This window comes from Hoplias malabaricus, chromosome 9, assembly GCF_029633855.1.
Source record: "Hoplias malabaricus isolate fHopMal1 chromosome 9, fHopMal1.hap1, whole genome shotgun sequence".
Lineage (NCBI taxonomy): Eukaryota > Metazoa > Chordata > Actinopteri > Characiformes > Erythrinidae > Hoplias > Hoplias malabaricus.
Window position 1 is genome coordinate 24,828,332 of NC_089808.1, and position 27,545 is coordinate 24,855,876.

At 43.0% G+C, this 27,545-nt stretch overlaps 1 protein-coding gene and 1 long non-coding RNA gene across 3 annotated transcripts; one reads left to right on the forward strand and one right to left on the reverse strand.

The window, feature by feature from the left end:
* Positions 1 to 3,300: 3,300 nt before the first annotated feature.
* LOC136707148 (uncharacterized) lies at positions 3,301 to 13,184 on the reverse strand. Its single transcript, XR_010804200.1, has 4 exons — positions 13,033 to 13,184; positions 8,819 to 8,942; positions 6,124 to 6,178; positions 3,301 to 5,062 (listed from the first exon to the last, which is right to left on the reverse strand). It is a non-coding gene; the product is annotated as an uncharacterized lncRNA (long non-coding RNA).
* Positions 12,325 to 26,203, forward strand: dcaf8 (DDB1 and CUL4 associated factor 8). 2 transcript variants are annotated; one of them, XM_066681064.1, is made up of 14 exons: positions 12,325 to 12,667; positions 14,399 to 14,462; positions 14,772 to 14,864; positions 15,605 to 15,912; positions 16,723 to 17,046; positions 17,857 to 17,997; positions 18,356 to 18,450; positions 19,132 to 19,242; positions 19,546 to 19,676; positions 21,011 to 21,118; positions 21,257 to 21,387; positions 21,499 to 21,618; positions 22,220 to 22,336; positions 23,310 to 26,203. In XM_066681064.1, the coding sequence occupies exons 2-14, from the start codon at positions 14,435 to 14,437 to the stop codon at positions 23,418 to 23,420; spliced, it is 1,818 nt and encodes a 605-aa protein (XP_066537161.1). In that variant the 5' UTR covers positions 12,325 to 12,667; positions 14,399 to 14,434; the 3' UTR covers positions 23,421 to 26,203. The 2 variants fall into 2 exon arrangements, with proteins under 2 accessions (XP_066537161.1, XP_066537162.1); XM_066681065.1 differs by lacking the exon at positions 12,325 to 12,667 and adding an exon at positions 13,051 to 13,186.
* Positions 26,204 to 27,545: the final 1,342 nt, after the last annotated feature.

Genomic DNA, 27,545 nt, shown 5'->3' on the forward strand with positions numbered 1-27,545 from the left:
GGTGTTTCTGATAAAGTGGCCATTGAGTGTCAGTAGAGGGGGGTGTTTCTGATAAAGTGGCCATTGAGTGTCAGTAGAAGGGGGTGTTTCTGATAAAGTGGCCATTGAGTGTCAGTAGAAGGGGGATGTTTCGGATGTGTTTGTGTGGAATGTCATTTGGTGTCTCTTGGTGGCTTCCCCACCCCACACACACACACACATTCCTGGTGTTTATCTAACGCAGCCACCGAGCCACATTCCTGCCTCCACTCTACTACTCTACTGGAATTACCAGATATGTTCCTTAAGCAGTGGAACAATGTCCTTCCCCTTGATGAAACATCAGCATCTGATAGAGCAGTGTCTTTATCATAGTCCTGCTTCAGGCAGTGACGTGAAAGAGTCATGAATGTGTTTGTACTCTACTTTACAGAAACTTCTGCTAAGAGGGTAGGTGAAAGGCTGATATCAGAGCCACGCCCTATGGCTACTCAAGGGTTCTCAGCTGCAGAACCAGCTGGTCTTTCGAATGGTGAAATGCTGGACAACCTGTTCTTTACAGAACCTAATAAAATGTGCTCTATTTTCCAGCCAGCACATTATGTGGTGTTTTTCCACTGCAGAGGATTTTCCCTCCAGCAGAAGTGTACAGATTTCAAGATTCAGAGTCTCAGTATCTCCTCTGAGACCGGGGCGGGGGCTGGGTCTGTGCAACCCACTCTGACAAAGGAAGAAATAGAGGAAGAATGATTGAAAGAAAGGAAAGACAACCCTGCAATGGGACTCATAGAGCAAAGGCTTAGTGTGTGTAGATATGTTTAAACTGGGTGAGGTTTGGGTGAAGTTTGGGTGGGATATACCCCTCTGGCGGACCTTTGGCATTGGGCAGGGTGACAAACTGAGACTATGAACTGAGTGTGTGTACAACTGAACATAACTGGACATTAAAGGTGTTGAATTCACTCATTTAAGCTCGTCCGTATATTTCTGGACATGGAGTGGCCCTACACCTGTGAAGTGGCCGGTGTGTACTTTGGTGGCTGAATCTCAGTTTCAGTTTGTGTTGACCTCATTGTAATCCACAGGTATGGCACAAGGGACTTTTGTTCCCTCAACAAGGACTGACAGGCAGCGCCAGTATCGCCCCACCTACGAACTTCACAGCCAACCACAGTCGAGCTGAGCCGCAGCACTGCAACCAATGAGTGAAGCGAAAATCTGTGCGCGGATGTTTTGCTTTCTTCCCTCCAACCTGCAGAAGGTAAAATGGTGAATAAATGCAAAGCTACTGTCTAGATGAAGGCTAGAAGTAAGGCTGAAAAGTAATGGATGCATTTATCAGATATTTCTTACAATTATTATATGCCCCGGAGGCTGATATTCAGTTGACTGTAAGGCAGATAATTAGTGAATGCTCTTGTCAGATAAATATGTTAAAATGGTTATATGCCTCAGGGGCTGATAACGACTTCCAGATGCATGTAAGAATGCTCTTGACAGATAAATATGTTAAAATGGTTATATGCCTCAGGGGCTGATAACTACTTCTAGATGCATGTAAGAATGCTCTTGTCAGATAAATATGTTAAAATGGTTATATGCCTCAAAGGCTGATAACTTCCTCCAGATGCATGTAAGAATGCTCTTGTCAGATAAATATGTTAAAATTGTTATATGCCTCAGAGGCTGATATTTGGTTCTAGATGCCTGTAAGACAAATAAGTAGTTCAGTAAGGGATATGAATGCACCTCCAATCGTTTGTTTCTTGCTTTCTTAAAGTGTACTGGAGGGTACACTTTAGCATAGACTGGCTGGCTAACTAAGCTAGTTAGTAACATGTTAGTTCAGCTTGCAGCTAACGAAGCATATCCATGCTGAAATGTATGATTTATAACCATTCCTGCAAAATAATTTTTAATTAAAAATATGAAAATACTAGTGTCTGTGATTTTTACCTTCTGCAGGCTGGAGGGAAGAAAGCAAAACGTCCGCGCACAGATTTTCGCTTCTCTCATTGGTTGCAGTGTTGCTGCTCAGCTCGACTGTGGTTGGCTGTGAAGTCCGTGGGTGCTGCGATACTGGCGCTGCCTCACAGGAAGCGCTGCCTGTCAGACCTTGTTGAGGGAACAAAGGTCCCTTTGGCACAGGCGTGTTTCTGACTGTTCGTTTAGGTTTTTGTGTGGGAGCGGCGCCCTCTGGCGGTGCAGATTTGCAACAACTATACGTACTTGTAAAGGTACCAATGAGTGAGGCATAAAAAAATGGCACGCTCTGGAGCAGCTACACAAGCTTGAGGTCACCAAACACAAATTCAGGTGTGAGCTAAAGGGGTGTACATGTGTGTCCCAATCAGCCATAACATTAAAACCACACACAATGTCAATCTTTTCAGCTTCACTGACCATATGGGGCATTCTGTAGTCCATCTATTGCCCTGCACACTTACTATTAGCCCCTTTCCCCCTGTTCTTCAGCGCTCAGGAACCCCACAGAGCAGGTGTGATGTGGTGGTGGATCATTCTCAGTGCTGCAGTGACACTGACGTGGTGGTGGTGTGTTAGTGTGTGTTGTGCTGGTGTGAGTGGATCAGACACAGCAGTGCTGCTGGAGTTTTTAAAGCCCTCAGTGTCACTGCTGGACTGAGAATAGTCCACCGACCAAAAACATCCAGCTTTAAATCTACAAGGTGGCCCAATGTGGTAGGAGCGTCTAAAAGAGTGGACAGTGAGTGGACACAGTTTCTTTCTCTGTCTTTTTGCGCCTCTCCTCATCCCTCGTTCTCTCCCACTCTTTTCTACCCTTTTCCGCTTGATTCCCTCTGTCCCACAGAACTTACTCATCCAACCCTTCATCATTACCTCTTGCCTCTCTCCTGTAACAATTGAGGTGAGAAACTCCCATTTTTCTCCCTTTATTAATATATTTATTTAGTCACTTGCACTCTCTCCTCACTTTACCGTCCACCACCACAGAGCGCAGAAGCATACAAGGATGGAAACTAAACCTTTTATGTTCAAAACTGTCACAGGACAGGGCTGGAGTTTTTAAATGATGTCAAAACAAATGTCTACTAGCACCTCTATGGTGTTTCTAATGCTTCTTTTCCATTGCAGGGTTCTAACTCAATTCTACTTCAGGTCCTGGTTCTGGTTCTGGAAGCGGGTTCTTGTTTAGTCGCTGTTCTCTCATGGTTCAGAGCAAGCCGAGTAGGGACTAAATCGTGGTGTGTAAAACCTGCAGAGCGCTGAATGTCCAGAGAGAGTCGTCACTCTACGCCACGCAACGCAGACGTCCAGCACCAACTCTCCATCTGTAAAATCTCCAGCTGCAGCAGAGATCACATTTGTTTTTATCCGACTCACGATGGCAGCTCGTAAAATTACGAGGAGATTCAAACGCTCCTTGGATCAGTGGCCAGTGAAAGAATCCAGCGAGAGCTGGATGCTGCAACAAGGAAGGAACAAACTCTACTGATCTGTCTGAACTGATGACGGAGCTGTGTTCAATCCCAAACAACAACAACAACATCAACACACCAATACACCATGAGTAAACACTGCTTAACGTTACCGCCGCTGCTGTTGAGGTTTCTGAAGCGTATTTTCACTGTCCACTTTTGTTCTGTACTGACCACTGCACACCAGGGTCACCCAACATGACCTGGTTTTGGAGGCACTCTGACCAAAACAATATTAAGCTTTATTACCTTGGATAAACTGTAATAATCTCAATAGAAAAACAACAGAACAATAGAAGGAACACTGGAGCAGCTGCACATGAGTCTGCAGTCCCCATGCCCAATGCCAAGAGTCTGACAGAGGGGTGTAAAGCTGCCCAGCACTGGGTTATGTGATGAAGCTCAGCATCACTCCCAGACCTAAGTAATGTTTTGTTGAAGGCTGAATGCCATCAAATCCTCACAGCAGTGTTCCAACCGCAAATAGGAAGCCTTCACAGAAACGTGGGAGATGTCCCAGATTGTCTTCTTGCTGCTTTAAGACGTGTCAGTTTCTCAGGCTCAAAAGTGGAAGGCTTTAGAGATGATCCTGGAACATGAGGCTGTGTGGATTTGATGGTGGTGAGCCATGAGTGTTTGCAAGCTCTGGTGGGGATGTAGTGAATGCTGAATGTGACTCACATGGCGTGAAGTAGAAAGCACAACTATTCCATAGTAAAAATAGCAAAAAGAGAAATACAGAGATATAGTATTATATTTTATTGTTTATATTAGCATTTCACAAATCAACACAAAGAAAACACAGCTCAGATCAGTGTCTGATACCTGCATTATGTTCAGAAATAAGGGTTCAGCACCATCTCCCTGTATTCAGTATTAGTTATGAATATTCAGTATTTACTATGAGTCATTCAGAATCGACTGTCTATCATTCAGTATTTAAATTATTTACCCTCTACTGTGAATAATATGTTATCTACTTTGAATAATTCAAAATCTACTCAAAACCTCCCAGTAAATGTTCTAAATAACGTAGAATTATTTTTAATGATGTAGACAATAAGTGTTTTAATGTCTAAGTAATGCATGTGAAAGCTCTCTTTATTTATGAATGTATTTATTCTTAGTATTCTTATTAAAAAATGATAAATTATGGTTTTATACTCAGCTTGGACACCTGTAATACAGCATTCAACACATTTATTACAGAGAGAGAGAGACAGAGAGAGAGAAAAAAAAAGAGAGAGAGAGAGTTAAGCTGTAATTATCTCTGTATCTCAAACTGAAATGTTGTTATTTGGTTGTTATTAACCCCGTAATTTCTCATCCACACTCTTCTCTCCTCTCCACTGTCTCCTCCTCCGCTTATCTCTTTCCTCTCATTCATTCCCCTTCTCCCTTTCCTTCATTCCATCTCTTCTCTTCTCTTTTCTTCTCTTCTCTTCTCTTTTCTTCCATGGCATTAATCTTCCTTCATCACTCTGTCCTTCCCTACTTCTTTTTCTTCTGAAAACGTCTGAACTGGCTCTGAATGGCTAGAGCAGCATTAGCCGTCTCTGGGGCATCCAGGTCGATATCGATCTCCTCCTCAGTGTCCAGCTTTTCCCCAGCCTTCTCCAGCATCGCTGCAATTGTAACACAGTGTAGAAAAACATCACAGTGTGATATATTACACCTTACAATAAATAACATCATCACACAAATAACACACAGCTTCCAGTCTGTACAACACAGCTCCCTAGGCCCCACCCTGTCCCTACAAACACAGCCCCCTAGGCCCCAACCTGTCCCTACAAACACAGCCCCCTAGGCCCCCTGTCCCTACAATCACAGCCCCCTAGGCCCCACCCAGCACCTACAAACATAGCCCCCTAGGCCCTAGCCCCTACAAACACATCCCCCTAGGCCCCCTGTCCCTACAAACACAGACCCCTAGGCCCTCCCAGCACCTACAAACACAGCCCCCTAGGCCCACAGCCCCTACAAACACAGCCCCTTAGGCCCCCCAGCCCCTACAAACACAGCCCCCTAGGCCCCCAGCCCCAACAAACACAGCACCCTAGGCCCCAGCCCCAACAAACATTGCCTCTTGGGCTCCAGCCCCTACAAACACAGCCCCCTAGGTACCCAGCCCCTACAATCACAGCCCCCTAGGCCCCCAGTCCCTACAAACACAGCCCCTTTATCAATAGTCCCTTTATCAACTCCAAACACAGCCACCTAATCCCCCCAAACACAACTCTACACACTCTCACAGCCTACTAGGCTCCCAGCCCCTCCTAATATGCTGTGTCGTGTGGGCTGGGGTGCAGCAGAACTGTCCGCATCATCACAGTGACCCCTTCTGTAGCAGCAGCTTTGCTCACTGATTTCCCTCAGATGAACTCGTCCTGATGCAACAAGACCAGTTCCTGTGCCTCTTGAAGTATTTTCTCACACTGTTAAATGTTTATAAACAGAACTACAGTGCCCCATTGACCTTGAGACCTCTGAGATTGCAGTGAGTCCCTTCCCTTCTCCAAGCAGTGGTCTATGAAGGGTTTCACAGGCCTTAGGAACGGTGACCCACAGGGAAGGGAAACCACATCAATGAAGGATGGTCTCTGGCTTTTGCTCAGTTGTTTACAAACAGGTTTAAATCACATCATTACCAGACACACACACACACACACAAACATACACTGACCTTTCTCCGGGGTCGTGGTCTCCTGACTGCTGCTGGGAGGGTCTGAGGGGGTCACCTGCAGAAAAGCACATCCCTCCATCACATTCTCACATAAACACAATCCAGAGACAGGGGAAGTGGAGCAATTAATGCATCACTGGAGCTCAACACGCATTCTCTTTCTGTTATCTTTCTTTTTGTGTCTCTACTTTTTTGTCTCTCTCTCTCTCTCTCTCTCTCTCTCTCTCTCTCTCTCTCTCTCTCTCTCTCTCTCATTCTTTTCCCTTTTTCTTTCTCTGTTCTTTCTCTCTCTCTCTCTCTCTGGATACGCCCTTGCCAGTGACGTGCGTGAAGCCTGCCTGGAGGGTGCTCTATAAACCACCATTGACCAAGTCAGCTGGAGATCTGCAGTGGAGAATTTTACATGGTATTGTCGCTGTCAATGCGTTTGTGTCCATTTTAAACCCCACTGTGTCTTCGGAGTGTCCTTTCTGCTCATTGAGAGAAACAGTGTTTCATTGTTTTACACAGTGTTTTAGACTGAACGCATTATTTAAGGTTTTAACTTCACTTTTTCATGGTTTTGGTGAATGTTTTAATCTTCATGTTTTTATCTGTGGTTTTCAGTACTGTCAGAAGAGAAGGAAAATGTGTCAGTTGTTGAACTTCATTGTGGGTCAAGCTAAAAATGCCATTTATTTCAGCAGAAAGAAAAAACTGGACTCTGGGTTAAATAGCGATGTCTGTTTGATTTTTAAAGGGTTGGTGAAGTCCAGAATCAAAGTAGATTTTTTGTTTTATAAAATGATGAAGAACTTGGACAGTTTTATAAATGTATGGGACTACGATGGAGCTCTGTGCACCACAGAGGGTGGTGTTTTATTTTTCTCTGACCTTTTAAAATAAGAACTGAATTTAATTCCTGATTTTTTCTTTTTGTAACAAATAGTGATTAAAGTTTGGTTAAAAACTCAAACTCTCTCTCTCTCTCTCTCACTCTCTCTCTCTCTCTCATGGAGCATAATAAACAGGGTGAAGGGTGTAAATGTGACTTTCTCTCTGAGAAATATAAGTAGAGCAAGTTTAAAATTAATTTAACCCTTAAATAAAAAAATGTTAACATATAAACTAATCTCTCACTCTTAATAAGTGAAAAAAACAGTATGACTTTCACATTCATTACTGAGACAATTAAAACATGAACTGATTACTTCATAATAGATACAGGATTATTCATAAAGGCCTTTCAAAGTAGATGCTGAGTAAGTCGATACTAAGTTATTCAGATTAGATACTGGACTCAGATCTCTCTCTCTTTCTCTCTCTCTCTCTCTCTCTCTCTCTCTCTTCGTGTCCATACATACACGTCTTCTAATGCTCCATCTCTATAATATCCAGACACAAAGCTGAGGAGAAAGCTGAGAAGGAATTAGAGTGAGTTGGTGTCCAGAGTCCAGCGGAGACGACCATGAAGCGACTGCTTCCGAATCTGGGCCATCGTCTCTGGGGCAAATTTACTCATTTTCTTGACGTAATTAAACTAGCAGTGTCCAGATACGCTGAACAGATCCAGCCTGAAGTGATCCCCCATTGACCATGACAACGGAGATTAAGGACAAACACACACACACACACACACATACACACACACATGCAAAAACATACTCACACATACACTTATAAACTAGTACTGAGTGTAAGCTTAGAGAGACTGATAGAGAGAGAGAGAGAGAGAGAGAGAGAGAGAGAGAGAGAGAGATCTCGCTCTCTCTCCCATCTGTTAATTAGCCCAGTTCATTTCACTCAGGTCAGGCTCCCAGGGGCTACCATATAATTAGTGCGTGTTTGTGTGTGTGTGTGTGTGTGTGTGTGTGTGTTTAGATAATTTAGTCTCCTCAGGTCCTGCGGTTTAATACACATCTGTCAGAACACACTGCCACTTCTCAGCAGGACTTTCACTTTCAGCACTTTCAGACTTAAAGGGGAACTCCACCCTTGTTTCCAAATTTCTCCCAAATTCAGAGGCTGCAGTGTAAGCAACACCAATATCACTGAATGCGTGTGTATGTGTGTGTGCGTGCATGCGTGTGTGTGTGTGGATCCAAGCCAAACCACTCTTCCCCATCTTAATCACTCCGTTATAGTCACAGAGTGGAATTTCTCCTTTAATACAGTGTAACCCCTTTATGCTTTTTTATTGTGTTTAAGTATAATCCCGCTTTATAATAAACACTTATTATGTATTCTTTAATACTATAAATGTGATATACAGTAATATTTTTGATGTTTTATAAAGGGATACCTCTTCTGTTGTGTTTAATCTGTCACACAGGCTAGTATTGTGTCTTACACTGTAAAACCCCTTGCTTGTTGTAAACCTGTATATATTTACGTACAGTACAATAAATTGCATGTTCAGTATGCAACAGTACATTATTCAATGATAAACACACTGTTAGACTTTTATTATGATGCAGATTTGTTTACGTACAGTAGTGTTTTGTAGTTTTAACCTGATTTGAATATTATATATATTGAATAATACATTTTTAACACACACTGTAAAATAAGTGGGTTTATTCAAGTAGCTTCAATTGCTATTAATAAACTAGACATGCTATATTTTGTAGTGTTATAGTATAATATGATAATTTGTGGTTAAAGGATGTATACATTACACATATATTGCTTTTCCAAGGAGGAAATTCCGACTCACCTGACTCATATTCCCGAGATCTGTGATCCTTTCCTCAGATGAAATGATGAGTTTTCTCTCTGACTGAACCAACGGCAGAAAGATCCCCCGTCGCCGTGGTTACGGCTCTGATTCCCCTTTGGTTCTGTGTTAGTGAGGACAATGATGTGAGAGGGTCAGATAGAAAGGAATGAAACACTCATCCACACTCTCTCTCTCTCTCTCTCTCTCTCTCTCTCTCTCTCCTCCCTCCATCTATTTCCCTTACTCACTTGCTCCCTCTCGTTTTTACCCTCTCTTCTTTAAATCTCTCTCGCCCACATTCTCTCACTTTGTTCCCCATCTCCCTCCTCTCTTTCTCTCTCCCACTTTCTTCTATCTGTGTGTATATATAATATGTTTTCTGGTCAGCCACATCCTACTTCTGACACTAATATTGTGGATTTCTTGAATAAGGTTTGGAATGTGTTGCTGTTTTAGCTTGAATGCTGGTTTTTAGTGTGTTGTCATTGTAAATGGTCACATTTTTATCATTTTTATTGTTTTATTTGTGGTGGTGTTAGTGTTACAAGTTATTAATGGTATAAGCAATGCTGTTTTTGTTGGTGGTGTGTGTGTGTGGATGGAGATGAGAGAGAGAGGGCGAGAGTTTCAGAGAGTTTAAAGTTTCAGCTACATCCCACTTCTGACACCAGTTTAGAGAATTTCTTTAATGAGGAGCAGACAATATGGCATTTTCCGTTTTTTTTTTTTTTTTTTTTTTTTTTTTTTTTTTTTAGTGTTGTCACAGTGGTGTAATTTGACATTTGCTCACTTTTTGTTTAATTATTGGTGGTGTTTTTCTGTTGATGTCATATTTCATTATACAATTAGAGAGAGAGAGAGAGAGAGAGAGAGAGAGAGAGATTTACTGAGAGAGAGAAAGAGAGAGCCAAATCACTGTGTTCCTCAGAAGGACAGAGACTAACAGCACTGCACACACACGGCCCAGTGAGCTGTACACCATCCCGAGACCTTACAGATGGGCCCCAAACATCACCTAAGAGTTCCAGAAAGCAATCGGGCACCAGGAAATTCAAACACTTTTAGACAACTTTCTGGATGCCACCTACACTCACAGTAACGAAGGCATCAATCTGGCCGTTAGAAACATAAACCACATCTTTAATAAAACTGTCCAAATATGTAAATTGAAACAACAAAAGAACAAACCCAAAAAACCAAAGGACGATCAGTGGTTTGACACAGAATGTCAAAAAATCAGGAAAGAATTAAGAAACCTATCAAATCAGAAACATAGAAACCCAAATAACTCAGATTTACGCCTTCAGTACTGTGAGACACTAAGACTGTACAAACGCACACTCAGAATCAAAAAAGCACAACACACACACACAACTGACACTAACTGAGGAGTCCATAAATACAAATCGGTTTTGGGAACACTGGACCAGTCTCAGTAAATCTACAACAGAAGAATTGGTTCAAAATGGAGAGATATGGATCACACATTTCAGATCCCTCTACAGTGATATAACCCTAAATTTAACACCAGATCAAAAGAACATCACCAAAAAATTAAACTTGATAGAATTGGCCATAAAAGACTTCCAGAACCCCCTGGACTCCCCCATTACTGCGCAGGAACTTCAAAACAAAATATCCGCCCTAAAACCCAAAAAAACATGTGGCACCGACCGCATCCTGAATGAAATGATCCAGCACACGAGTGAAAAATTCCAATTGGCCATTCTCAAGTTATTCAACATGATTCTGAGTGTGGGTCACTTCCCTGACGTCTGGAGTCAAGGTCTGATAACGCCCATCTTCAAAAGCGGAGACAAATTCGACCCTAATAACTACAGAGGCATCTGTGTGAACAGTAACCTGGGGAAGTTACTGTGTAGTGTTTTAAACTCTAGATTATTAGACTTCCTTATGAAGCACAGTGTCCTGAGAAAGAGTCAGATTGGATTCATACCAAATCACCGCACGTCTGATCATATTTACACCCTACACGCCCTGATTGACTCACATGTTAAAAACAATAAAAACAAAATATTCGCATGTTTTATTGACTTAAAAAAAAAAGCATTTGACTCCATTTGGCACCAAGGTCTATTCTACAAACTTATAGAGAGTGGTGTAAAACATATGACATTATTAAATCCATGTACACAAACAATAAGTGCGGTATAAAGATTGGCAACAAAAGGACTGTGCTGTTCTCTCAGGAGCGCGGAGTGAGACAGGGCTGCTGCTTAAGCCCAACACTATTTAACATTTATATAAACGAATTGGCCACGATTCTGGAGCATTCTGCAGCGCCCGGTCTCACTCTGCACGACTCAGAGATTAAATTCCTGCTCTACGCAGACGACCTGGTTCTGCTGTCCCCCACAGAGCAGGGTCTACAGCAGAACCTGGACCTGCTGGAGCATTACTGTCAGAACTGGGCCCTGACAATCAACCTGAAAAAGACCAAAACCATCATTTTCCAAAAGAGACCCAGATCTCAGGGACACTCCCCCTGTTTCACACTAGGGACACACAGATTAGACTCCGGTACAGAGTATAACTATTTAGGGCTGAAGATCAGTTATAACAATTATTCAATTATAACACAGGCACAAAGCAGAATGCAGTGCTATCTGGCCCTAAATCGACAGTACACTGTAGCGGAGTACCTCAGCACAGTGACTGACCCCACACACAGAGCCACACTGGGCAGTGCCAGAGTGGTGCTGTAGAGACAGAGCTGCACTTTATTACAGAGTGTGATAAATACAAAAGATTAAGACAAATTTACTTCCCAAAATTTGAAAAACTTCACCCACAATTCAACAGCTTCTCTAACGAAGCCAAACTGAGCGTCCTGCTCGGAGACACGGGGGAGAGCAGCGCCCTGGCAGCGAGATAAATATCTGCCTGCCACACACTCAGGGACAGTGAGTGACCAACACACACACACACTCAAACACACATATACACGTACACACACACACACACACACACACACACACACACACGTACACACACACACACACACACACACACAATTGCCCTGTCTGTTACCATTCTCACCATTCCTACCATTTATTTTTGTTATAATTTTATTTACTTATGTATTTATTTATAATAATTATTATTATTATTTATCTATTATTTATATATATATATATATATATATATATATATATATATAGAAAACATTATTATTTGTTTATTTATTTATTACATAAATTGTTTTAACTGGTTCTTTTTATTATTACAGTTCTATAAGATTGTTAATTATTATATTAATAATAATAGAAAAAAAATTGTGATACTCATGTTCCATGTTATTGTATTAATGCTTTGGCAATACTATGTATGAATATGGTCATGCCAATAAAGCTTATTGAAATTGAAATTGAAATTGAGAGAGAGAGAGAGAGAGAGAGAGAGAGAGAGAGATTTACTGAGAGAGAGAGAGAGAGAGAGAGATTTACTGAGAGAGAGAGAGAGAGAGAGAGAGAGGTTTACTGACAGAGAGAAAGAGAGAGGTTTACTGACTGAGAGAGAAAGAGAGAGAGAGAGAGAGAGAGAGAGAGAGAGACTGTCTGACTGACTCTGAAGAACCGGAGCTGTGTGTACAGCAGCTTTACTGGAGAAGCGCAGCCGCCTCTCGCTGCGTGCGGCTCGTTCAGCACTGCGCCGCGTCTCCATTGGGTTCAATTGTGTTTCTCGGCTCGATTTTGTTGTTCGGCGTGTCCCGGTTTTGGATGATGAATGTGGGGCTAAAGGGGGAGCCTTAGCGCCGGAGCACCATCAGAGAAGCAGAGAAAGCCAGAGAGAGAGAGAGAGAAAGAGAGTGAGAGAAGAGCCGAGGTTAGGCCTAGTGCTAACAACAGAGCTAACACTGCTATCTGTTTACATCCAAAAACACGCTGGAGAACACGCAGAAACAGACCTTTTTACTCATCAAACCTCGCGATTTTAATACTCCAAGCCTCGTGGCTTTAACACAAGCTGTAACATGTCTCATTTGACCAGTGTCTTGGTTATAAAAATCATTGTTATTATCTGCGTGTGCCTGAGATTAGTGAGCGTTAGCCGTCGCTGAGAGAGTTACTGAGTGCGCAGGTTGACGCTTGTTCTTTACTCAACACTCAGACTCTCGTTAGTCGTCGTTAATACCGGATTTAATCCATCTACACACACACATTAAAACCAGATAACGCTCATTTTCACACCGTTGACACATTGCCACACTGGGTCACACACTCGGTGTCCGGGGGCTTTAAACGAACAGGTCCAAAGCCGTGAACACGCTCTTGTTGTTCAGTCTCAGTTTGTTGTTGTTGTGTACACGGTGTTGTTGGTGAATTTCAGCGGTTGTTTGATCAGGTAATGACTCGGAAGCTTGATGCGGGCGTGTGGCAGTTGATGGATATGTGTAACGTTAGTTGTTGACTGTGTTTACGTCTTTGTTGTAGTTGTTGAAGGTTTGAGGTGGTGTTGGTTTTGTAGTTGATTGATCAGATATAAAGTGCTTTTATGTGTTCTGGTTGTGTAGTTGTTGTGGTATTTTTTGTTGTTGGTTGTTGAAGGTTAGAACTAGGCCAACTGCTGGTGTAGTTGTGTTTTATTTATTTATTTATTTATTTGTTGGTTGTTAAAGGTCAGAAGTAAGTGCTGATAGTTTCTAGTTAGAAATAAGCAGTGGTGGTGTTGGTTGTATAAATGTTTGGTTGTTATGCTAGCTACTGAAAGTTAGAAATGTTGTTTGTTAAGCTGTTAGCTGTTTAGTTGATGGTTGTGTGGTTGTAGCCTGGCTGAGGTCAGAAGTAAGTGCTGGTGTTTTTAGAAAACAAGGCTGAAGTTTGTATTTTGTTGTTTGACAATGTTAATTTGTCAGTTGTTGAAAGTTTGCAGCAAGTGTATGTATCTTTAGTTGCTGGTTATCTGATGTTATCTGCTGTTTGTGGTGTAGATTTTATGTATTGTGTGTGTTTGCAGTCCTTAGCTTATGCTATATGCAAATTTGTAAGTTTGCAAGAGGAGTCAAACATGTATAAATTATCCTCCACTGGGTTAGTCAGTGTTTTTATAGCAGGTGTGTTTTTGTAATGTTGAGAAACACTGGTATGAAGCAATGCTGTAGAAACCGGAAAATGAAAGTAGCGTTTTAAAGGACGCATTTTTCATGTGTATATTTTGTTAAGGGTGTGCAATATGGTGGAACATATATCACAATACACGAAGACTGTTTCAAAGGCTGTGTATAACAATATTTTAAAACAGACCTGATGCAGTAGGAGAACATCCAGTTCCACTTATAATTTAGCTGTTGGTTTGTGATAGTTAGTTAATTCTACTATATTTTTATACTAATTGACTTAATTCTGATTGGCTTCCCTAGGCTGAAACATAATTTATAACTTATAACTGCAGCTTAGATTCCTTATATGGTGACATATATGGTTTTTGTAGCACATTAGACTCTTATTTATTAAAAAAGTGGGTTGATTTTTCCACGGTATGAGCCCTTTAAAGGTGTAAGAACAGTGAAGTGTTTGTGAAGTTATCCTCCATTTCTGCTTTATTACTATTTTCCAGGCTCTTTTTCATCAGGAGACTCAACAGTGAGGCAGCATGGCTGACGCTCATGATAAATCAAATGGTGAGGAGCATAAACTGTTTAGTTTTTTGGTTATAAAAAAATATCTTGGATTTACTGAGGATAGAAAGTGCATTATTGACTTTCATTATAAGTTAACATTGGAATAAATGAACTCTCAGTTTTGGAGTGTGTCTCTGTTCTGTTTCTTCATAAACTTTTGATGCAATGTAGAGGGCAGCTGGTGTTTTTAAATTATGTACACAAACAAAGCATGAAGTTATAAAGTTAACTATGCTATGTCTGGGTTACTGAGTTTTTCAACAGTGTGGAGATATTTAACACTTAATTTTGGGGTTTTTTTGGGTTCAGATGATCCAGAGCCAGGAGAGGAGAAAGGACAGGAACATGGAGGTGAGAAAGACACTCCCTCGGCCGCAGAGGAGTCGGCATGTCCAGAATCAGGTTCGTACTCATCACAAGTTAAGTTTCAAACTCAGGTTTCACAGAGAACTTGCTGGCAGTATGAAATTCCCTTTATTTCTGTGTGAATCTGAAGCCCACCAACCCAAACACTGTGAAACAAGACCACCCAGTCAGTTTTCTGTGTGCTCTATGTCACAAAACACAGGAAAAAACAAGGCTTCTGACGTTAAGTGCAGAGACTTTAGAATGGTCCCGCCCTCTTCACCTGAGTCTGTCCAATCACGGCGCTGGACCTGCGTTTATGTGAGAGTGCAAACACAAGTTTAAACGCAGCAAAACAGACACAGCGAGCGCGGAGATATAAGAGCACTGAGTAAAAATGGAGAAGAAAGAGAACTGAGTGAAATTGGCTAAAAGCTTCTGCTCCTCACTGCTGTGCGCTCGGTGTCTGGGTGAACAGTGAGCAGCTCATTATCATTTAAAGGAACAGGCGCTGAAACCAGCCTCTCAAAACACTTTAGAGGCAATGTTCACTGTTGGGCTTATTAATCTTAGTAATAGCCTTGGCCTGAAGGTTAGAGGAGTGGGCTTGGGATAAGAAGGTCCCCAGCTGTAGATGGGTGGAGTGAAGGAACAGTGGTTTCTCCTTCATTGACATACATGGCTGTAGTGCCCTTGAACAAGGCAGCTAATGCCCAACTGTTCCCTGTGTGTGAATGCATGTGGGCTTCTGCTTCTTAATCTGAAAAGCATCTTTATCTTTATTGTTCTTTTCATAGATTTAAGTCCAGCTCCAGAGGTTCCAGAGGCTCCGGAGGACAAGCCAATGCCAGCCGGAGAGGACGAGGACACGGACAGCATGGACGGCAGCGGTCTTTACTCTCTCACCGAGGAGGGCGAGAGAGAGAGTGAGGGAGGAGGACGGAGAGAGAGAACAAAGGATGAGGGCAGCAGGAGGACGGGAAGGAAACGCAACCATCCCAGCGGTGGAGGCACATCGGGACACTCCTCCAGCTCGGATGAGGACGAGGACAACGAGAAGGAGGAGGAGCTGGCGGAGGAGGAGGATGAGGAGGAGGATGATCAGGTGGGACTCCTTACCCAAGTCTAATCCAGTGTGGTGCAGTATGTAGAAATGTGTAGCAGAGGGCTACATGGACCGGTCCTGAGAGATCCTGGACCTCTGCTGAGGCGTCGCCAGTGGAGAATGCAGTGAGCCCAGACGGCAGGTCGCTGGCTACTCCTTGGCTTCAAGTATATGTTTTGTAGTAATATATTGAATATTTTTTGACATATTAAAGGCAAATTCAACAAAAAAAAAAAAACCTACAGTTCTCACAACAAAACAAACTTGAGTTCATTCAGGTGCTCTGGATGTTTTAAGGTGGAATGGTGTATTTGAATAAGAAGCCGACTGCAGTTTGTTGGTGGTTGAAGTGTAACTGTTTAAATCACTACAGAAACTTGTAAATCGAGCTGTTTCGTTTTATTTATTTATTTTTTAGTAGTTTCAGTCTGCATTTACTTTCATGCAGTTAGCGCTCTCCTGAATTTAGAGTCAGTTCCACATTAAGTAATGTAACTGTAACAGCAAAAATAAGTCAGCTATGGAGCAGAAATAGAGCAACATCCTCATCTCTTTTCATGCTTTTCATCGTTCTGAGTATCTCCATCTTCTTAACTCCTCCAAGTGCCGTTTCTTGGCCATGGCTCAGTCAGTGATGTATGGCACCAGGGATTCTCACAAGGGGAAATGACGAGGTGAAATGTGTTAGGGCAAGTTTAAAATCAGAACTAAAACAAAGGGAGTGTCTTTTTGTCTCCGCTCCCCAGAATTATTTTTGTAATGTGACTGTGTTCATGTTAAAGCTTTCTCTTCCCTCTTTGCTGTGTTTAGGCAGTGGAGGCATGGCTGGGGGCAGAGCTTCGTGACCTTGGCAAACCCCGCTGGAGGGCAGTCCCCTCTCTGAGAGCTCGGGAGATCGGCAAAAACTCGGCTCAGTTTGTGCGGCGTGTCTGCGGCTCCCGGAGCTTTGTCCAGCGTCTGGAGCTGCAGGGTCGACTGGAGCGTCACTCCGGCTGCGTCAACACACTGCACTTTAATCCCTCGGGGTCTCGGCTTGCGTCAGGCAGTGATGACCTGCGTGTGATCATCTGGGACTGGGCTCGAAGGCGACCAGAGCTCGAGTTTGAAACTGGACACAAGAGCAACGTCTTTCAGGTCTGATTCTATTGGTTCCAGCTGTGGAGACACTTAACAGAGCTTTTTCAATGCATGGTCCTTACTCGACTCTACTCAGCTCCTTTGATTTTCCATTTGGGTAAATTTGGTCCCTGGAAGCGGGTTGTTGTTTAGTCGCTGTTCTCTCGTGGTTCAGAGCGAGTCGAGTAGGGACTAAACCGTGGCGTGTAAACCTTGCATAGCTGATTGTCCAGAGAGAGTCGTCACTCTTTGCCACGCAACACAGACGTCCAGCACCAACTCTCCATCTGTAAAATCTCCAGCTGCAGCACATTTGTTTTTATCCGACTCATGACGGCAGCTCGTAAAATTATGCCGTGGTCTTTTGAAGAGGTTCAAACGCTCCTTGGATCTGTGCCTGACGAAAGAATCCAGCGAGAGTTGGATGCTGCAACAAGGAAGGAACAAACTCTACTGATCTGTCTGAACTGATGACGGAGCTGTGTTCAGTCCCAAACAACAACAACATGCCAATACACCATGAGTAAACACCGATTAACGTTATCGCCACGGTTATTGTAGTTTCCAAAGCCCGCTGTTCACCTTGGAGACGGGGTTTTGAGTCGACACCCAATACATTTCGGGGGCACTGGGAGTAGAAAACCAACCAGGGGCTAAACAGAGAGTAGAGTCCAGTAGAGTCCATGTTAATATAAATAGATAATAATAGTATATATTTGTATTAGTATAAATATATAGTAATATTATATATTAAAATACTACATAAAGTTGCTTTAACAGGGGAATTAGAAATAACAAATGGCCATCTCTGAAATCCTGATTTTTCAGGCCAAGTTCCTGCCCCACAGTGGAGACACGACTCTGGCCATGTGTGCTCGAGACGGACAGATCCGAATCGCCGAGCTCTCGGCCACGCAGCGCTGCAAAAACACCAAACGAGTCGCTCAGCACAAGGGCGCCGCACACAAGGTACCTCACACGTCAGGAAAACAGTTCCTGTGTTATTCCTGCGTCAGGATTAAGACTGTAACTGTCGAAGTTTCATTATTGACAGCGATCTGTGAGAGGAAGAAAAGGCCAAGTCATATTTCTTTTTAATAAAACAAACATATGATTATTATTATTCACTCTAACAGTCTCACATCCTTCACTGATGCATACTTATTCATCACTCATCACACACTGATTTGTTCACTCACTCGCACATGTTTAGAACTGCACCTCAAAGGGGCGATATTTCTCACATGCTCTCTTGTTTGGGAACTGCTCCACAAGAGGGCGCTATTCAGTGATTCCCGTCAAAGTCACTGTTGTCCTTGTTTTGTAGTTGGCTCTGGATCCGGATTCTCCTTGTTCCTTTCTCTCCGCTGGAGAAGATGCTGTTGTGTTCGGCATCGACCTGCGCCTCGACCGACCGGCCAAGTAAGTCCCACTGCTCATTGGAGGGTTATAATCTTAATGTAATTTAAAACTAAAGCACACTTCAGACAGCGTGGTGTAGCTGGTGGGCTCTGGAACTGGGTTGTTGTCACGTTTACTTTAAAGCACAGAACCAGACTCTGTGGTCCAGTCCTGCTGGGGGTGAAACGCTGTGAAGCAGAGCACTGGAGCTTTTGCAAAGCACTGTTTACAAAACTAAAGTGGGGTCCTGCGGTAACTCTTATGAATGGAGCATCCTGGCTGTTTTGGAGGAGCATACATACTACACGTTTTGATCTCTCAATTTCACTCCTTCAGAGGAATGGAGGTGTTAAAAGTCGAGCTGAAATCGACAGAAAGCTTGTTCATCAAGTTATTGCATGTCTTTCCTCATATTTATCATGTCTTGAAAAAGACTGCGTTAATGGTAACCCATAATGCTCCACCTAAATGTGATGACCTTCTTCAGTCTCTGAGCTCTTTCTAGAGCTTCGTTATCTTGACACGCCCATGGTTCGCATCGAATATCCCGCTGGGACAAACCTTTCAGGCTGTGGAACCGATTTTTGTTGGTGGAAATGTGCAGAAGGGTTCAAAATTAGTTGCATGAACTGGAGCCAAACAAACCCCTTGATAAATTTCTCTCTCTCTCTCTCTCTCTCTCTCTCTCTCTCTCTCTCTCAGTAAACTGGTGGTAGTAAAGGATGGCGAAAAGAAGGTGGGGTTGTACACCATATTTGTGAATCCAGCCAACACGCATCACTTCGCTGTTGGAGGAAGAGATCAGTACGTCAGGTGAGACAACCTGTCCTTCATAAAAAGACCTTCATTCAGCAGATCCCTTCAGTCTGGGTCTTGCATGAAAATGGGTCATAGAGTTATGTAGTAACACTGGCAGGAACCCATTAGGCTGAAATATGACCTGCTTTTGCTGAATGGGCTTGAACTATGCTCTCTGCTGCACACAGCGAGTATGTGTTAATATTTTTTTATAACCTTCAGAAATGCTTGAAACATTCTCACTCTCAGAATTGAGATAAAAACAAGTGAAGCTGTGAAGTCCAGGGCTTCTTTCATCATATTTTTTTATTTTTCCAGGATCTACGACCAGAGAAAAATCAATGAAAATGACAATAATGGTGTTCTGAAGAAATTCTGTCCCTCGCACCTGGTGTCCAGCGAGTCCAAGACTAACATCACCTGCTTAGTCTACAGCCACGACGGCTCAGGTAATCCAGACAGCTGCAGTCGCACCAGTTTTCAGTCAGTGAAACACCACGAGCGAAGACTATTAGTTTCAGTGGAATTCGCTGCAGCGAGTGATTTCACACCACGGCTTTCTGTGAGAGGATTCTGACATGTGAATTCCTGCTCATGAACAATAGCTCAGCTGTGTGTAGCAGTATAAATCCAAACAAGGAGGACATGCTAATGTATGCCATGTGTCGTTCATTCATTATCTGTAACCCTTATCCAGTTCAGGGTTCGCTGTGGGTCTGGAATCAGTGGGCACAAGGCAGGAACACACCCTGGAGCGGATGCCAGTCCTTTGTAGGGCAATACACACTTACACATTCACTCATGCACTCGCACCTACAGACGCTTTTGAGTCACTAATCCACCTACCAACGTGTGTTTTTTGGAGTGTGGGAGGAAACCGGCACACCTGGAAGAAAACAACACGGACACAGGGAGAACACACCACACTCCTCACAGACAGTCACCCGGAGGAAACCTACGCGGACACAGAGAGAACACACCACTCTCCTCACAGACAGTCACCCGGAGGAAACCTACGCGGACACAGAGAGAACACACCACTCTCCTCACAGACAGTCACCTGGAGGAAACCCACGCGGACACAGAGAGAACACGCCACACTCCTCACAGACAGTCACCCGAAGGAATCCCACGCGGACACAAAGAGAACACACCACACTCCTCACACAGTCACCTGAAGGAAACCCACGCGGACACAAAGAGAACACACCACACTCCATACACACAGTCACCCGGAGGAAACCCACGCGGACACAGAGAACACACCACACTCCTCACAGACAGTCACCCGGAGGAAACCCACGCGGACACGGAGAACACACCACACTCCTCAGACAGTCACACGGAGGAAACCCACGCGGACACAAAGAGAACACACCACACTCCTCACAGACAGTCACCCGGAGGAAACCCACGCGGACACAGGGAGAACACACCACACTTCTCACAGACAGTCACATGGAGCGGGACTCTAACCCACAACCTCCAGGAACCTGGAGCTGTGTGGCTGCAACACTACCTGCTGCGCCACCATGCCGCCCTATTTATCTTTATTGCAACCCAATGCCAAACTGATTATAAAATAGGTCATAAACACGAGGTGACCTTGTAGGCAGTCAGACTCGTCACACCTCTCATGGTGCTTCAAAATACTTACAAAGTATTAAGTGAGATCCAAATAATGAAGAAAGATATAGGATGTGAGTCTTTTTAAAACGTCTTTATTGATAGATGTGAAAAGACCATTCTGATGAATCTGTGGTTGTCTGCTTGTGTATTTTAGAGCTGCTGGCCAGTTATAATGACGAGGACATATACCTCTTTGACTCCAGCCACAGCGATGGCGCTGATTACCGCAGGAGATATAAAGGTCACCGCAACAATGCCACAGGTGACTCTTGCAGCAGTTATTACGGACTCCCAGAAGAGCCACACCACCAGTAGCCAGTGGCTGTAGATATATAAAAGCCCAGTTTTGATGGTGTGCAAGAGGAAATTGTATTTCTCTCTCTGTTCTGATCTTTTGTAGTGAAGGGTGTAAACTTCTACGGACCCTGCAGTGAGTTTGTGGTCAGCGGCAGCGACTGCGGACACATTTATCTGTGGGACAAACACTCTGCTCGAGTGGTGCAGTTCATGGAGGGAGACAGAGGAGGAGTGGTAAGACCCAGAGAGAGGATTTCATGCCAAACTGTGGAAAACATTTACTGGCAGCCCTTCTCTCACCTTAATATCTGTCCATTTTTAATTTAAAGTTTCTATTTTCTGCAGGTGAACTGCCTGGAGCCTCATCCTCATCTGCCAGGTTTAGCCACCAGTGGACTGGACCATGATGTAAAACTGTGGGCTCCCACTGCAGAGAACCCCACCAGCCTCAAGGGCCTCAAAGAGGTAGATGCTGATGTATATAGAGGCTTTTAAAGGTGCAGTTCAGTGATAGGTCAGATGTACATGATGTTCCAATGACTCTAGTGTCCAACTTTTGCTCCTTTAGAGCTAGTGTTAGGAGGTTAGCACTACTAACAAACACTTGAAGTCAATAGTCTTCATAAATACATGCTCACAAATTGCATCTATGTCTTACTGAAGACAGAAACGATTGAGTCACTATGACGTAGTGTGACTCGCTGTGAAATTTAACACCAGCAATACACCATCATAGAGTTTAAACATTTTGGATTAACTGGGATCACCTTTTCCAGGGGAGCGCAGATGATAATGTAGCTCCAGTTAGACATTAAAGGTGATGACAACATTCTGCAACTAGAGGTCACGCTACAGCTCCAACGTTTCAGACCAAAACAAATGCTTCGTATTCTGCTAAGCACAGACTAGCACAACGGAGCAGTTTTTTGTAAAGCAAGTAGAGGGTACTGTACAAATGCAAAGTCTTTACACAAAAAATTGCACTCCCACACTTTTCTAGATATTTTCTACTGTTTATCCTTATTATTAAAAAGCTGTGTTTGTGTGTGATATCTCTGCAATGAAGGTGATGAAGAAGAACAAACGAGAGAGGGATGAGGACAGCGTACGTCACGGAGATCAGTATGACACGCAGCTCCTCTGGTTCCTGATGAGGCACATGAGGAACCGCAGACCACTCAGAGTGAGTCGAGGCAAAATAGTGCTATCGCAACCGCTGTTCACCTAGATCCTACATCGTTCTCTCTCTGACACTTCCGCGCACGGCTGTCACCACGTAACTACAGAGGACAACTATAAAAATGAGTGGATTTAAAGTCACTGTCCACTCTTTTTCCTTCTTTTCTGCCTGTGATCTGTGTGTTTAGTGATGAATGTGGTCTGAAACGGCGCAGAACAAAGGCGTATGTGTTGTTTATATTTTCCTGCAGTTTTATTCGGTTGGGTTTAAATTTGGTGTACGTTTTGTCACGTCTACCACAGCACTAATCAGAGTTAGTGATACGTTCACGATAAAGACTGACTTCAGTACAATCTGTCTTTAAAGCCCTGCTGGGAGCATTCCTGCATAGAGAAATACAATGTGGGTAATTGTGCTGCCCCCTGCTGGTGGGTTTCTTTCAGCTGCCCAGCGTTTGGTCAACTGGGGCAGAGTAGAACCCAGTGGAAGAGGTGTGTGTGTGTGTTTGTTTTCTGCAAATCACAAACTACAGTTTTGGCCACGCCTCTCAGCAATGGTCGGCTGCAGGGGCATCTAAACCCAGGCTGACCTCAGGGATTTGTCAGCATGTTTTTTAACGTTGGCTTTTAGAGGGTTTAAGGGCTGTTTAATTGTATCTAACTGCTTTAGTTTGTTCAAGTATACTGAATAAGACACTGGTAAATGTTTATTATGTGATGTGTTATTAAGATGAACATGTTTGTGTTCTCCAAAACGAGTACAGAGAGGCTTTCAGAGGAACAGACGTTAAATCAGTCAAAATAAAAAATAGATGGCTGCAGTAGTCTTTCTGTGCTTCCTTCTTTGGATTGATGAGAAAAGAAACTCTGATCAGATCATGACACAAAGGTGCTACGCAGCCTTCTGATTCTTAATGTGAGAATAGCATTAATTTATTAATATTATTATTTATTTATTATTATTTTAATTTTTTTAGACCCGGCGTGGTGAGGGAGGTGAAGGAGACACGGATGAGTCCTGGAGCTCTCCAGAAACGTCAGATGAAGAAGATGGGGGTCCTGACCACGTCCAGTGCATGTCCTCCTGAGCCCCACACACACACACACACAAGCGTGCCAGCTCTACAAAATATATTCAAGCACATACATATTAGCAACACACTGGTTCACATTCTGACAGTAAAAGGCCAGCAATGAACCCCCTCTATATATACACACACACAGCTTTATAAACACATGCAGAACGAGGGAGAATGGGACGGCAGTGGCACTCGCTCTGATTTGGCTTTGAACTCCACTCGGCAGTGAACAGCGCGATAGATGATTTGATATTTTTGATATGTTTTCTGATAAATATTCACAAAAATAACCCAAATAATAAGCACCACTGACCACCACACACACCTCACCCTCCCACCCGCACTCCCTCGGCTTCCCGCATCAAACACTGGAGCAGGATCTTTTAGAGATTTAAAGAGAATAATTGCACCTGGATTTGTTGGCAGCGGACGGTCAGCAAGCACCAATCAAAATAAGTGTTGTGTGGCAGTAGCTGCAAAAAAAAATTAACTGCTAAAAGAGCTCTGGGTTTGTTTGTTTTTTTTCACACAGCAGCGGATGAGGTCTCAGCTTCTCGCTATGCTCTCTGCTCTTTTCCTATTCTTTTTGAACAGATTTCTGATTGGTTGGATTGCTACAGATGGCGGATTTTGTAGGATCACCACAGAAAGCTCTGATAGTCACAGAGAGCTCTCGATTGGTCGTATTGCCACTGATCACAACAGAGAACTCTCTGTTGGGCCAACTCCCTTTGGTCTCCCTTTGGAGCTACGATTGGTCAGATCCCCCACAGAGAGCTGTGATTGGTCGGATCCCCTTTAACAGCTCCTGTTTGTTAGGTCCCTGATTGGTCGGGCCACACACAGAGCTCCGATCTCGACCGGTTCTCAGTGAACCTTTTCTCCAAACCAGCAGCACCTTTTAATCCATGATCCTCCATTCATCGGGAACTGATTCTAGCCTCTGGTGCCACCTTGGTGATGGAGGAAGCGGTGAAAGAGACCTCCACCTCTTCCAGCCTCCCCTCGCTCATCGTCTTTCCCGGTTTGGGTTGGCATCGTTCTGTCCTCTAGTTTCCAGGTGCCAGAGCTACGTCTGTTTCCCCTCTCTCCGGGTGGACGAGTGCACTTTAATCAGGGAATCTGCTCGTTTTCGAGGCTCTAAGACAAAACCGTGTGCACTTCAAGGGGTGGGGCATGCAATACTTAATGGATTTATCTTGTATTCACTTTTTTTTTTTTTTTTTTTTTCTTTTTGCCTGAACCCCACCCCAGATGCTTGGGTTTATTGTAAAGATTTGGCACAGATCTCTTTTGCACTCTAATGGAGAGTCTCTCAGACAGAGCTCCTGTTTAGAAACATATTCTTCCTTTAAAAAAGAAAAAGAGTTTAAAAAAAAATAAAAAATTAAGCTCCGCTCTCGAACAAACTTGATGTGAGTGATGATTGTAACACTGTTTAAAGCCAGCAGCTCATAGGGCTCTCTTTGTTTTGTTTTTGTTGTTTCTCCCCCTCTTCTGAACCCGAACTAAGCTTCCGCTGCTTAAAGTGTAAGGATCTTGTTCTGGATTTGGTTTTTCAGCCTCTGAAGTGTTCGACTGACCCTTGGCTACGGCCAGCAGAGGTTTTCACAGACTCAGTCGTGGTCTTATCCTCAACATTAAACCATTTTGAAGCTTCCAGGGCTTCGCTGATCGGTCCGAATGCACCAGAGGACATTGTTTTATAGGTGAAAGACCCAGAGAGAGAGAGGGAGATGTTTGGACTTTTGCACAGTGTCTTAAAGGATTTGAAAGGAGTGCTCCTGTGGTTTTCGGACTAATCTCTGTCTGACACATTCAGAACCGTAATGTAAACACTGAGGGAGACAAACTGAAGCTGATTAACGTAATAGAAGTCAATGGGCAGATGTAGAAGCGGCCTGCTGTTTTGAGAGGAGTGAGTACAGGGATTGAGCTTTAACTATTTCTCGAATGCAGCGACTGGAGATTAAACCGACCCCATGTTGGAGCACCCCTTTAATGTTTTGGAACGTTCTCTCTGAAGTGGCTCTCGTGTTCCTTGTAAAGCTTTTCCCTGCAGGTTTAGACGCGGGCGGGATGAGTTTAGAGCCACTCCTGTGATTTGCATGCATTTTTGGGGCAGCAGCGTTTTTTTTTTTTTGTTTTTTTTTTTTTTTTTCTGAATGAAAGGCAGGGAGAAGCGGCAAGGCTTTAGACTCCATTGCTCTTTTTCCTTCTTCTTTTCACGAGGGGGGAATGAAGTCCTGCTTTTCTCTTTTTGTATGAGAAACAAAAAAAATAAGTTAAATTACTTTGTATGTACATACAAATATATAAATATATATATTACAAATTAACTGTAAAGAAATCATCTTCAGCCATCGATCTTTGGAGAAATGGACGTCAGAATTTGGCTGGTATCGATGCAGAGATTTATATTGTATTAAGAAATCAACCTTCTTTTAAACATCGGTGGAAAACAAGTGCAGATAAAACACATTGTTTCTTTATTTTTATTTTTCCCTGAACGGTGCGTCCTGATTCTCACTGTCAGCACCTACAAATGTAAGAGTTGCATTTGTGTATGCTTTTGTTTTTTTTTTTTTTTTTCTTTTCCTCTCTCCCCCTCCCCTTTCTTCCCCTCCCCTCATTTTTCACAGCTGTTTAAAATGTTCCCTTTTTTTGCCCTCCAAAGTTCCATCTAGTTTTTCAAGGTTTGTTTTGGATGGAGAAGTTATCCCACCACTGCCTAACATTGTGTTTATCTGTTCAGTTGGAAACATGTACGACTTGTGCAGTAAAAATGAGAAAATGGCTGATTCTCACCTGTTTTTTTGTCCTTTCTAGCTTTCACCTTTTCACTAGTGGGCAAGTTCACCCATTTTCCCCCTCCTAATTCAGATGACAGCAAATGGTTGCAATTGTAGACAAACCTGCAGGCTTTGAGATGTCTGGTTCCATTCACCGTCACTGGAAAGACATCAATGTCTGAAACGAACATCCAGTATGTTCTCCATTAGGAATGTATTTAAAAATATATATCTTTCTCAGACTGAAATAAGCTTACGCTACAACTACATTTACATTACCAGACTCATTCATCTATTCAGTGTATATTTTTTCCCCTCTCGCTCCTGATGTGCTTTGGCAGAACTAGTCTGTTCACACTCATAAATGTAACGTGAACTGTAACCTATAGTTTCATCACCTGTGCAGTGTACTATGTAGGAAGCACAGAGCTGTTTGGGACACATTCTGCAGTCGCTATCTGTGCTGGCGGATGATAATAGAACTAAGGGCATGCGTACAGGCAGAAAGATGCATGCGATCTGCTCATTCACATTCCTGTTGCATGCCCAAGAATCAGATATAGGAGCACAGAGTGACAGTGAGTTATATCTGGTTTTAAAAATAGGATTCTGTGTGTGTACACACAAGCCTGAAAAAAATCTGGTTTCACATTAAGACAAAAACAAAAAAACAGATGGGTCACTTCAGCCTGATAATGTGGACGCAGCCAGTAAGGACGGAGATATCACAAGTAAATTTGTTACTATAAAAATCACCTATAAATCTCTATCACTGATTAGAAATGGTGTGCTCAGTGGAGGTGTATTAGCCTCGTTACCTGACCACACTGAAGTTGTCATATCATTACTGAAATGTTCCAGTATTAACTGGAAAGCCTTCACCAGAAATGTAGATGCTAGCAAGCAACTCCTGATGGAATCCCTTCATTTCAAAACAAGTGTTAGAGGAGCAGGAGTCCAAAGCTATTTACTGTTCTAACTTTTTAGAGGAGGATGTCTGGACCCATTCAGAACCACTGTCAGCTATTTTTATGAGAATGCTGGTTTCTCTAGAACCAAGACACTCTGTCCCCTTGTTTAAATTTTAATATTAGTGAAATTACATTAGAACCTTTAAAACTTTAACATATAATCAGTTCATTTCTAAGCGAGCCGTCACATGTCGTTGCTTGGGTTGGGTTAGTTTTGTGATGACTGGACCCATAGGAGAGCTCCAAAAATACTCTGAATAAAAATGTTTTACAATGACTTCCATTGAACGTTAAGAAGGTTTTTTTTCCTTCTGTAAAGGTACTATTTTGGAGATGCATATTTTTCTTTGGACAGTGGTGATATGAATGAG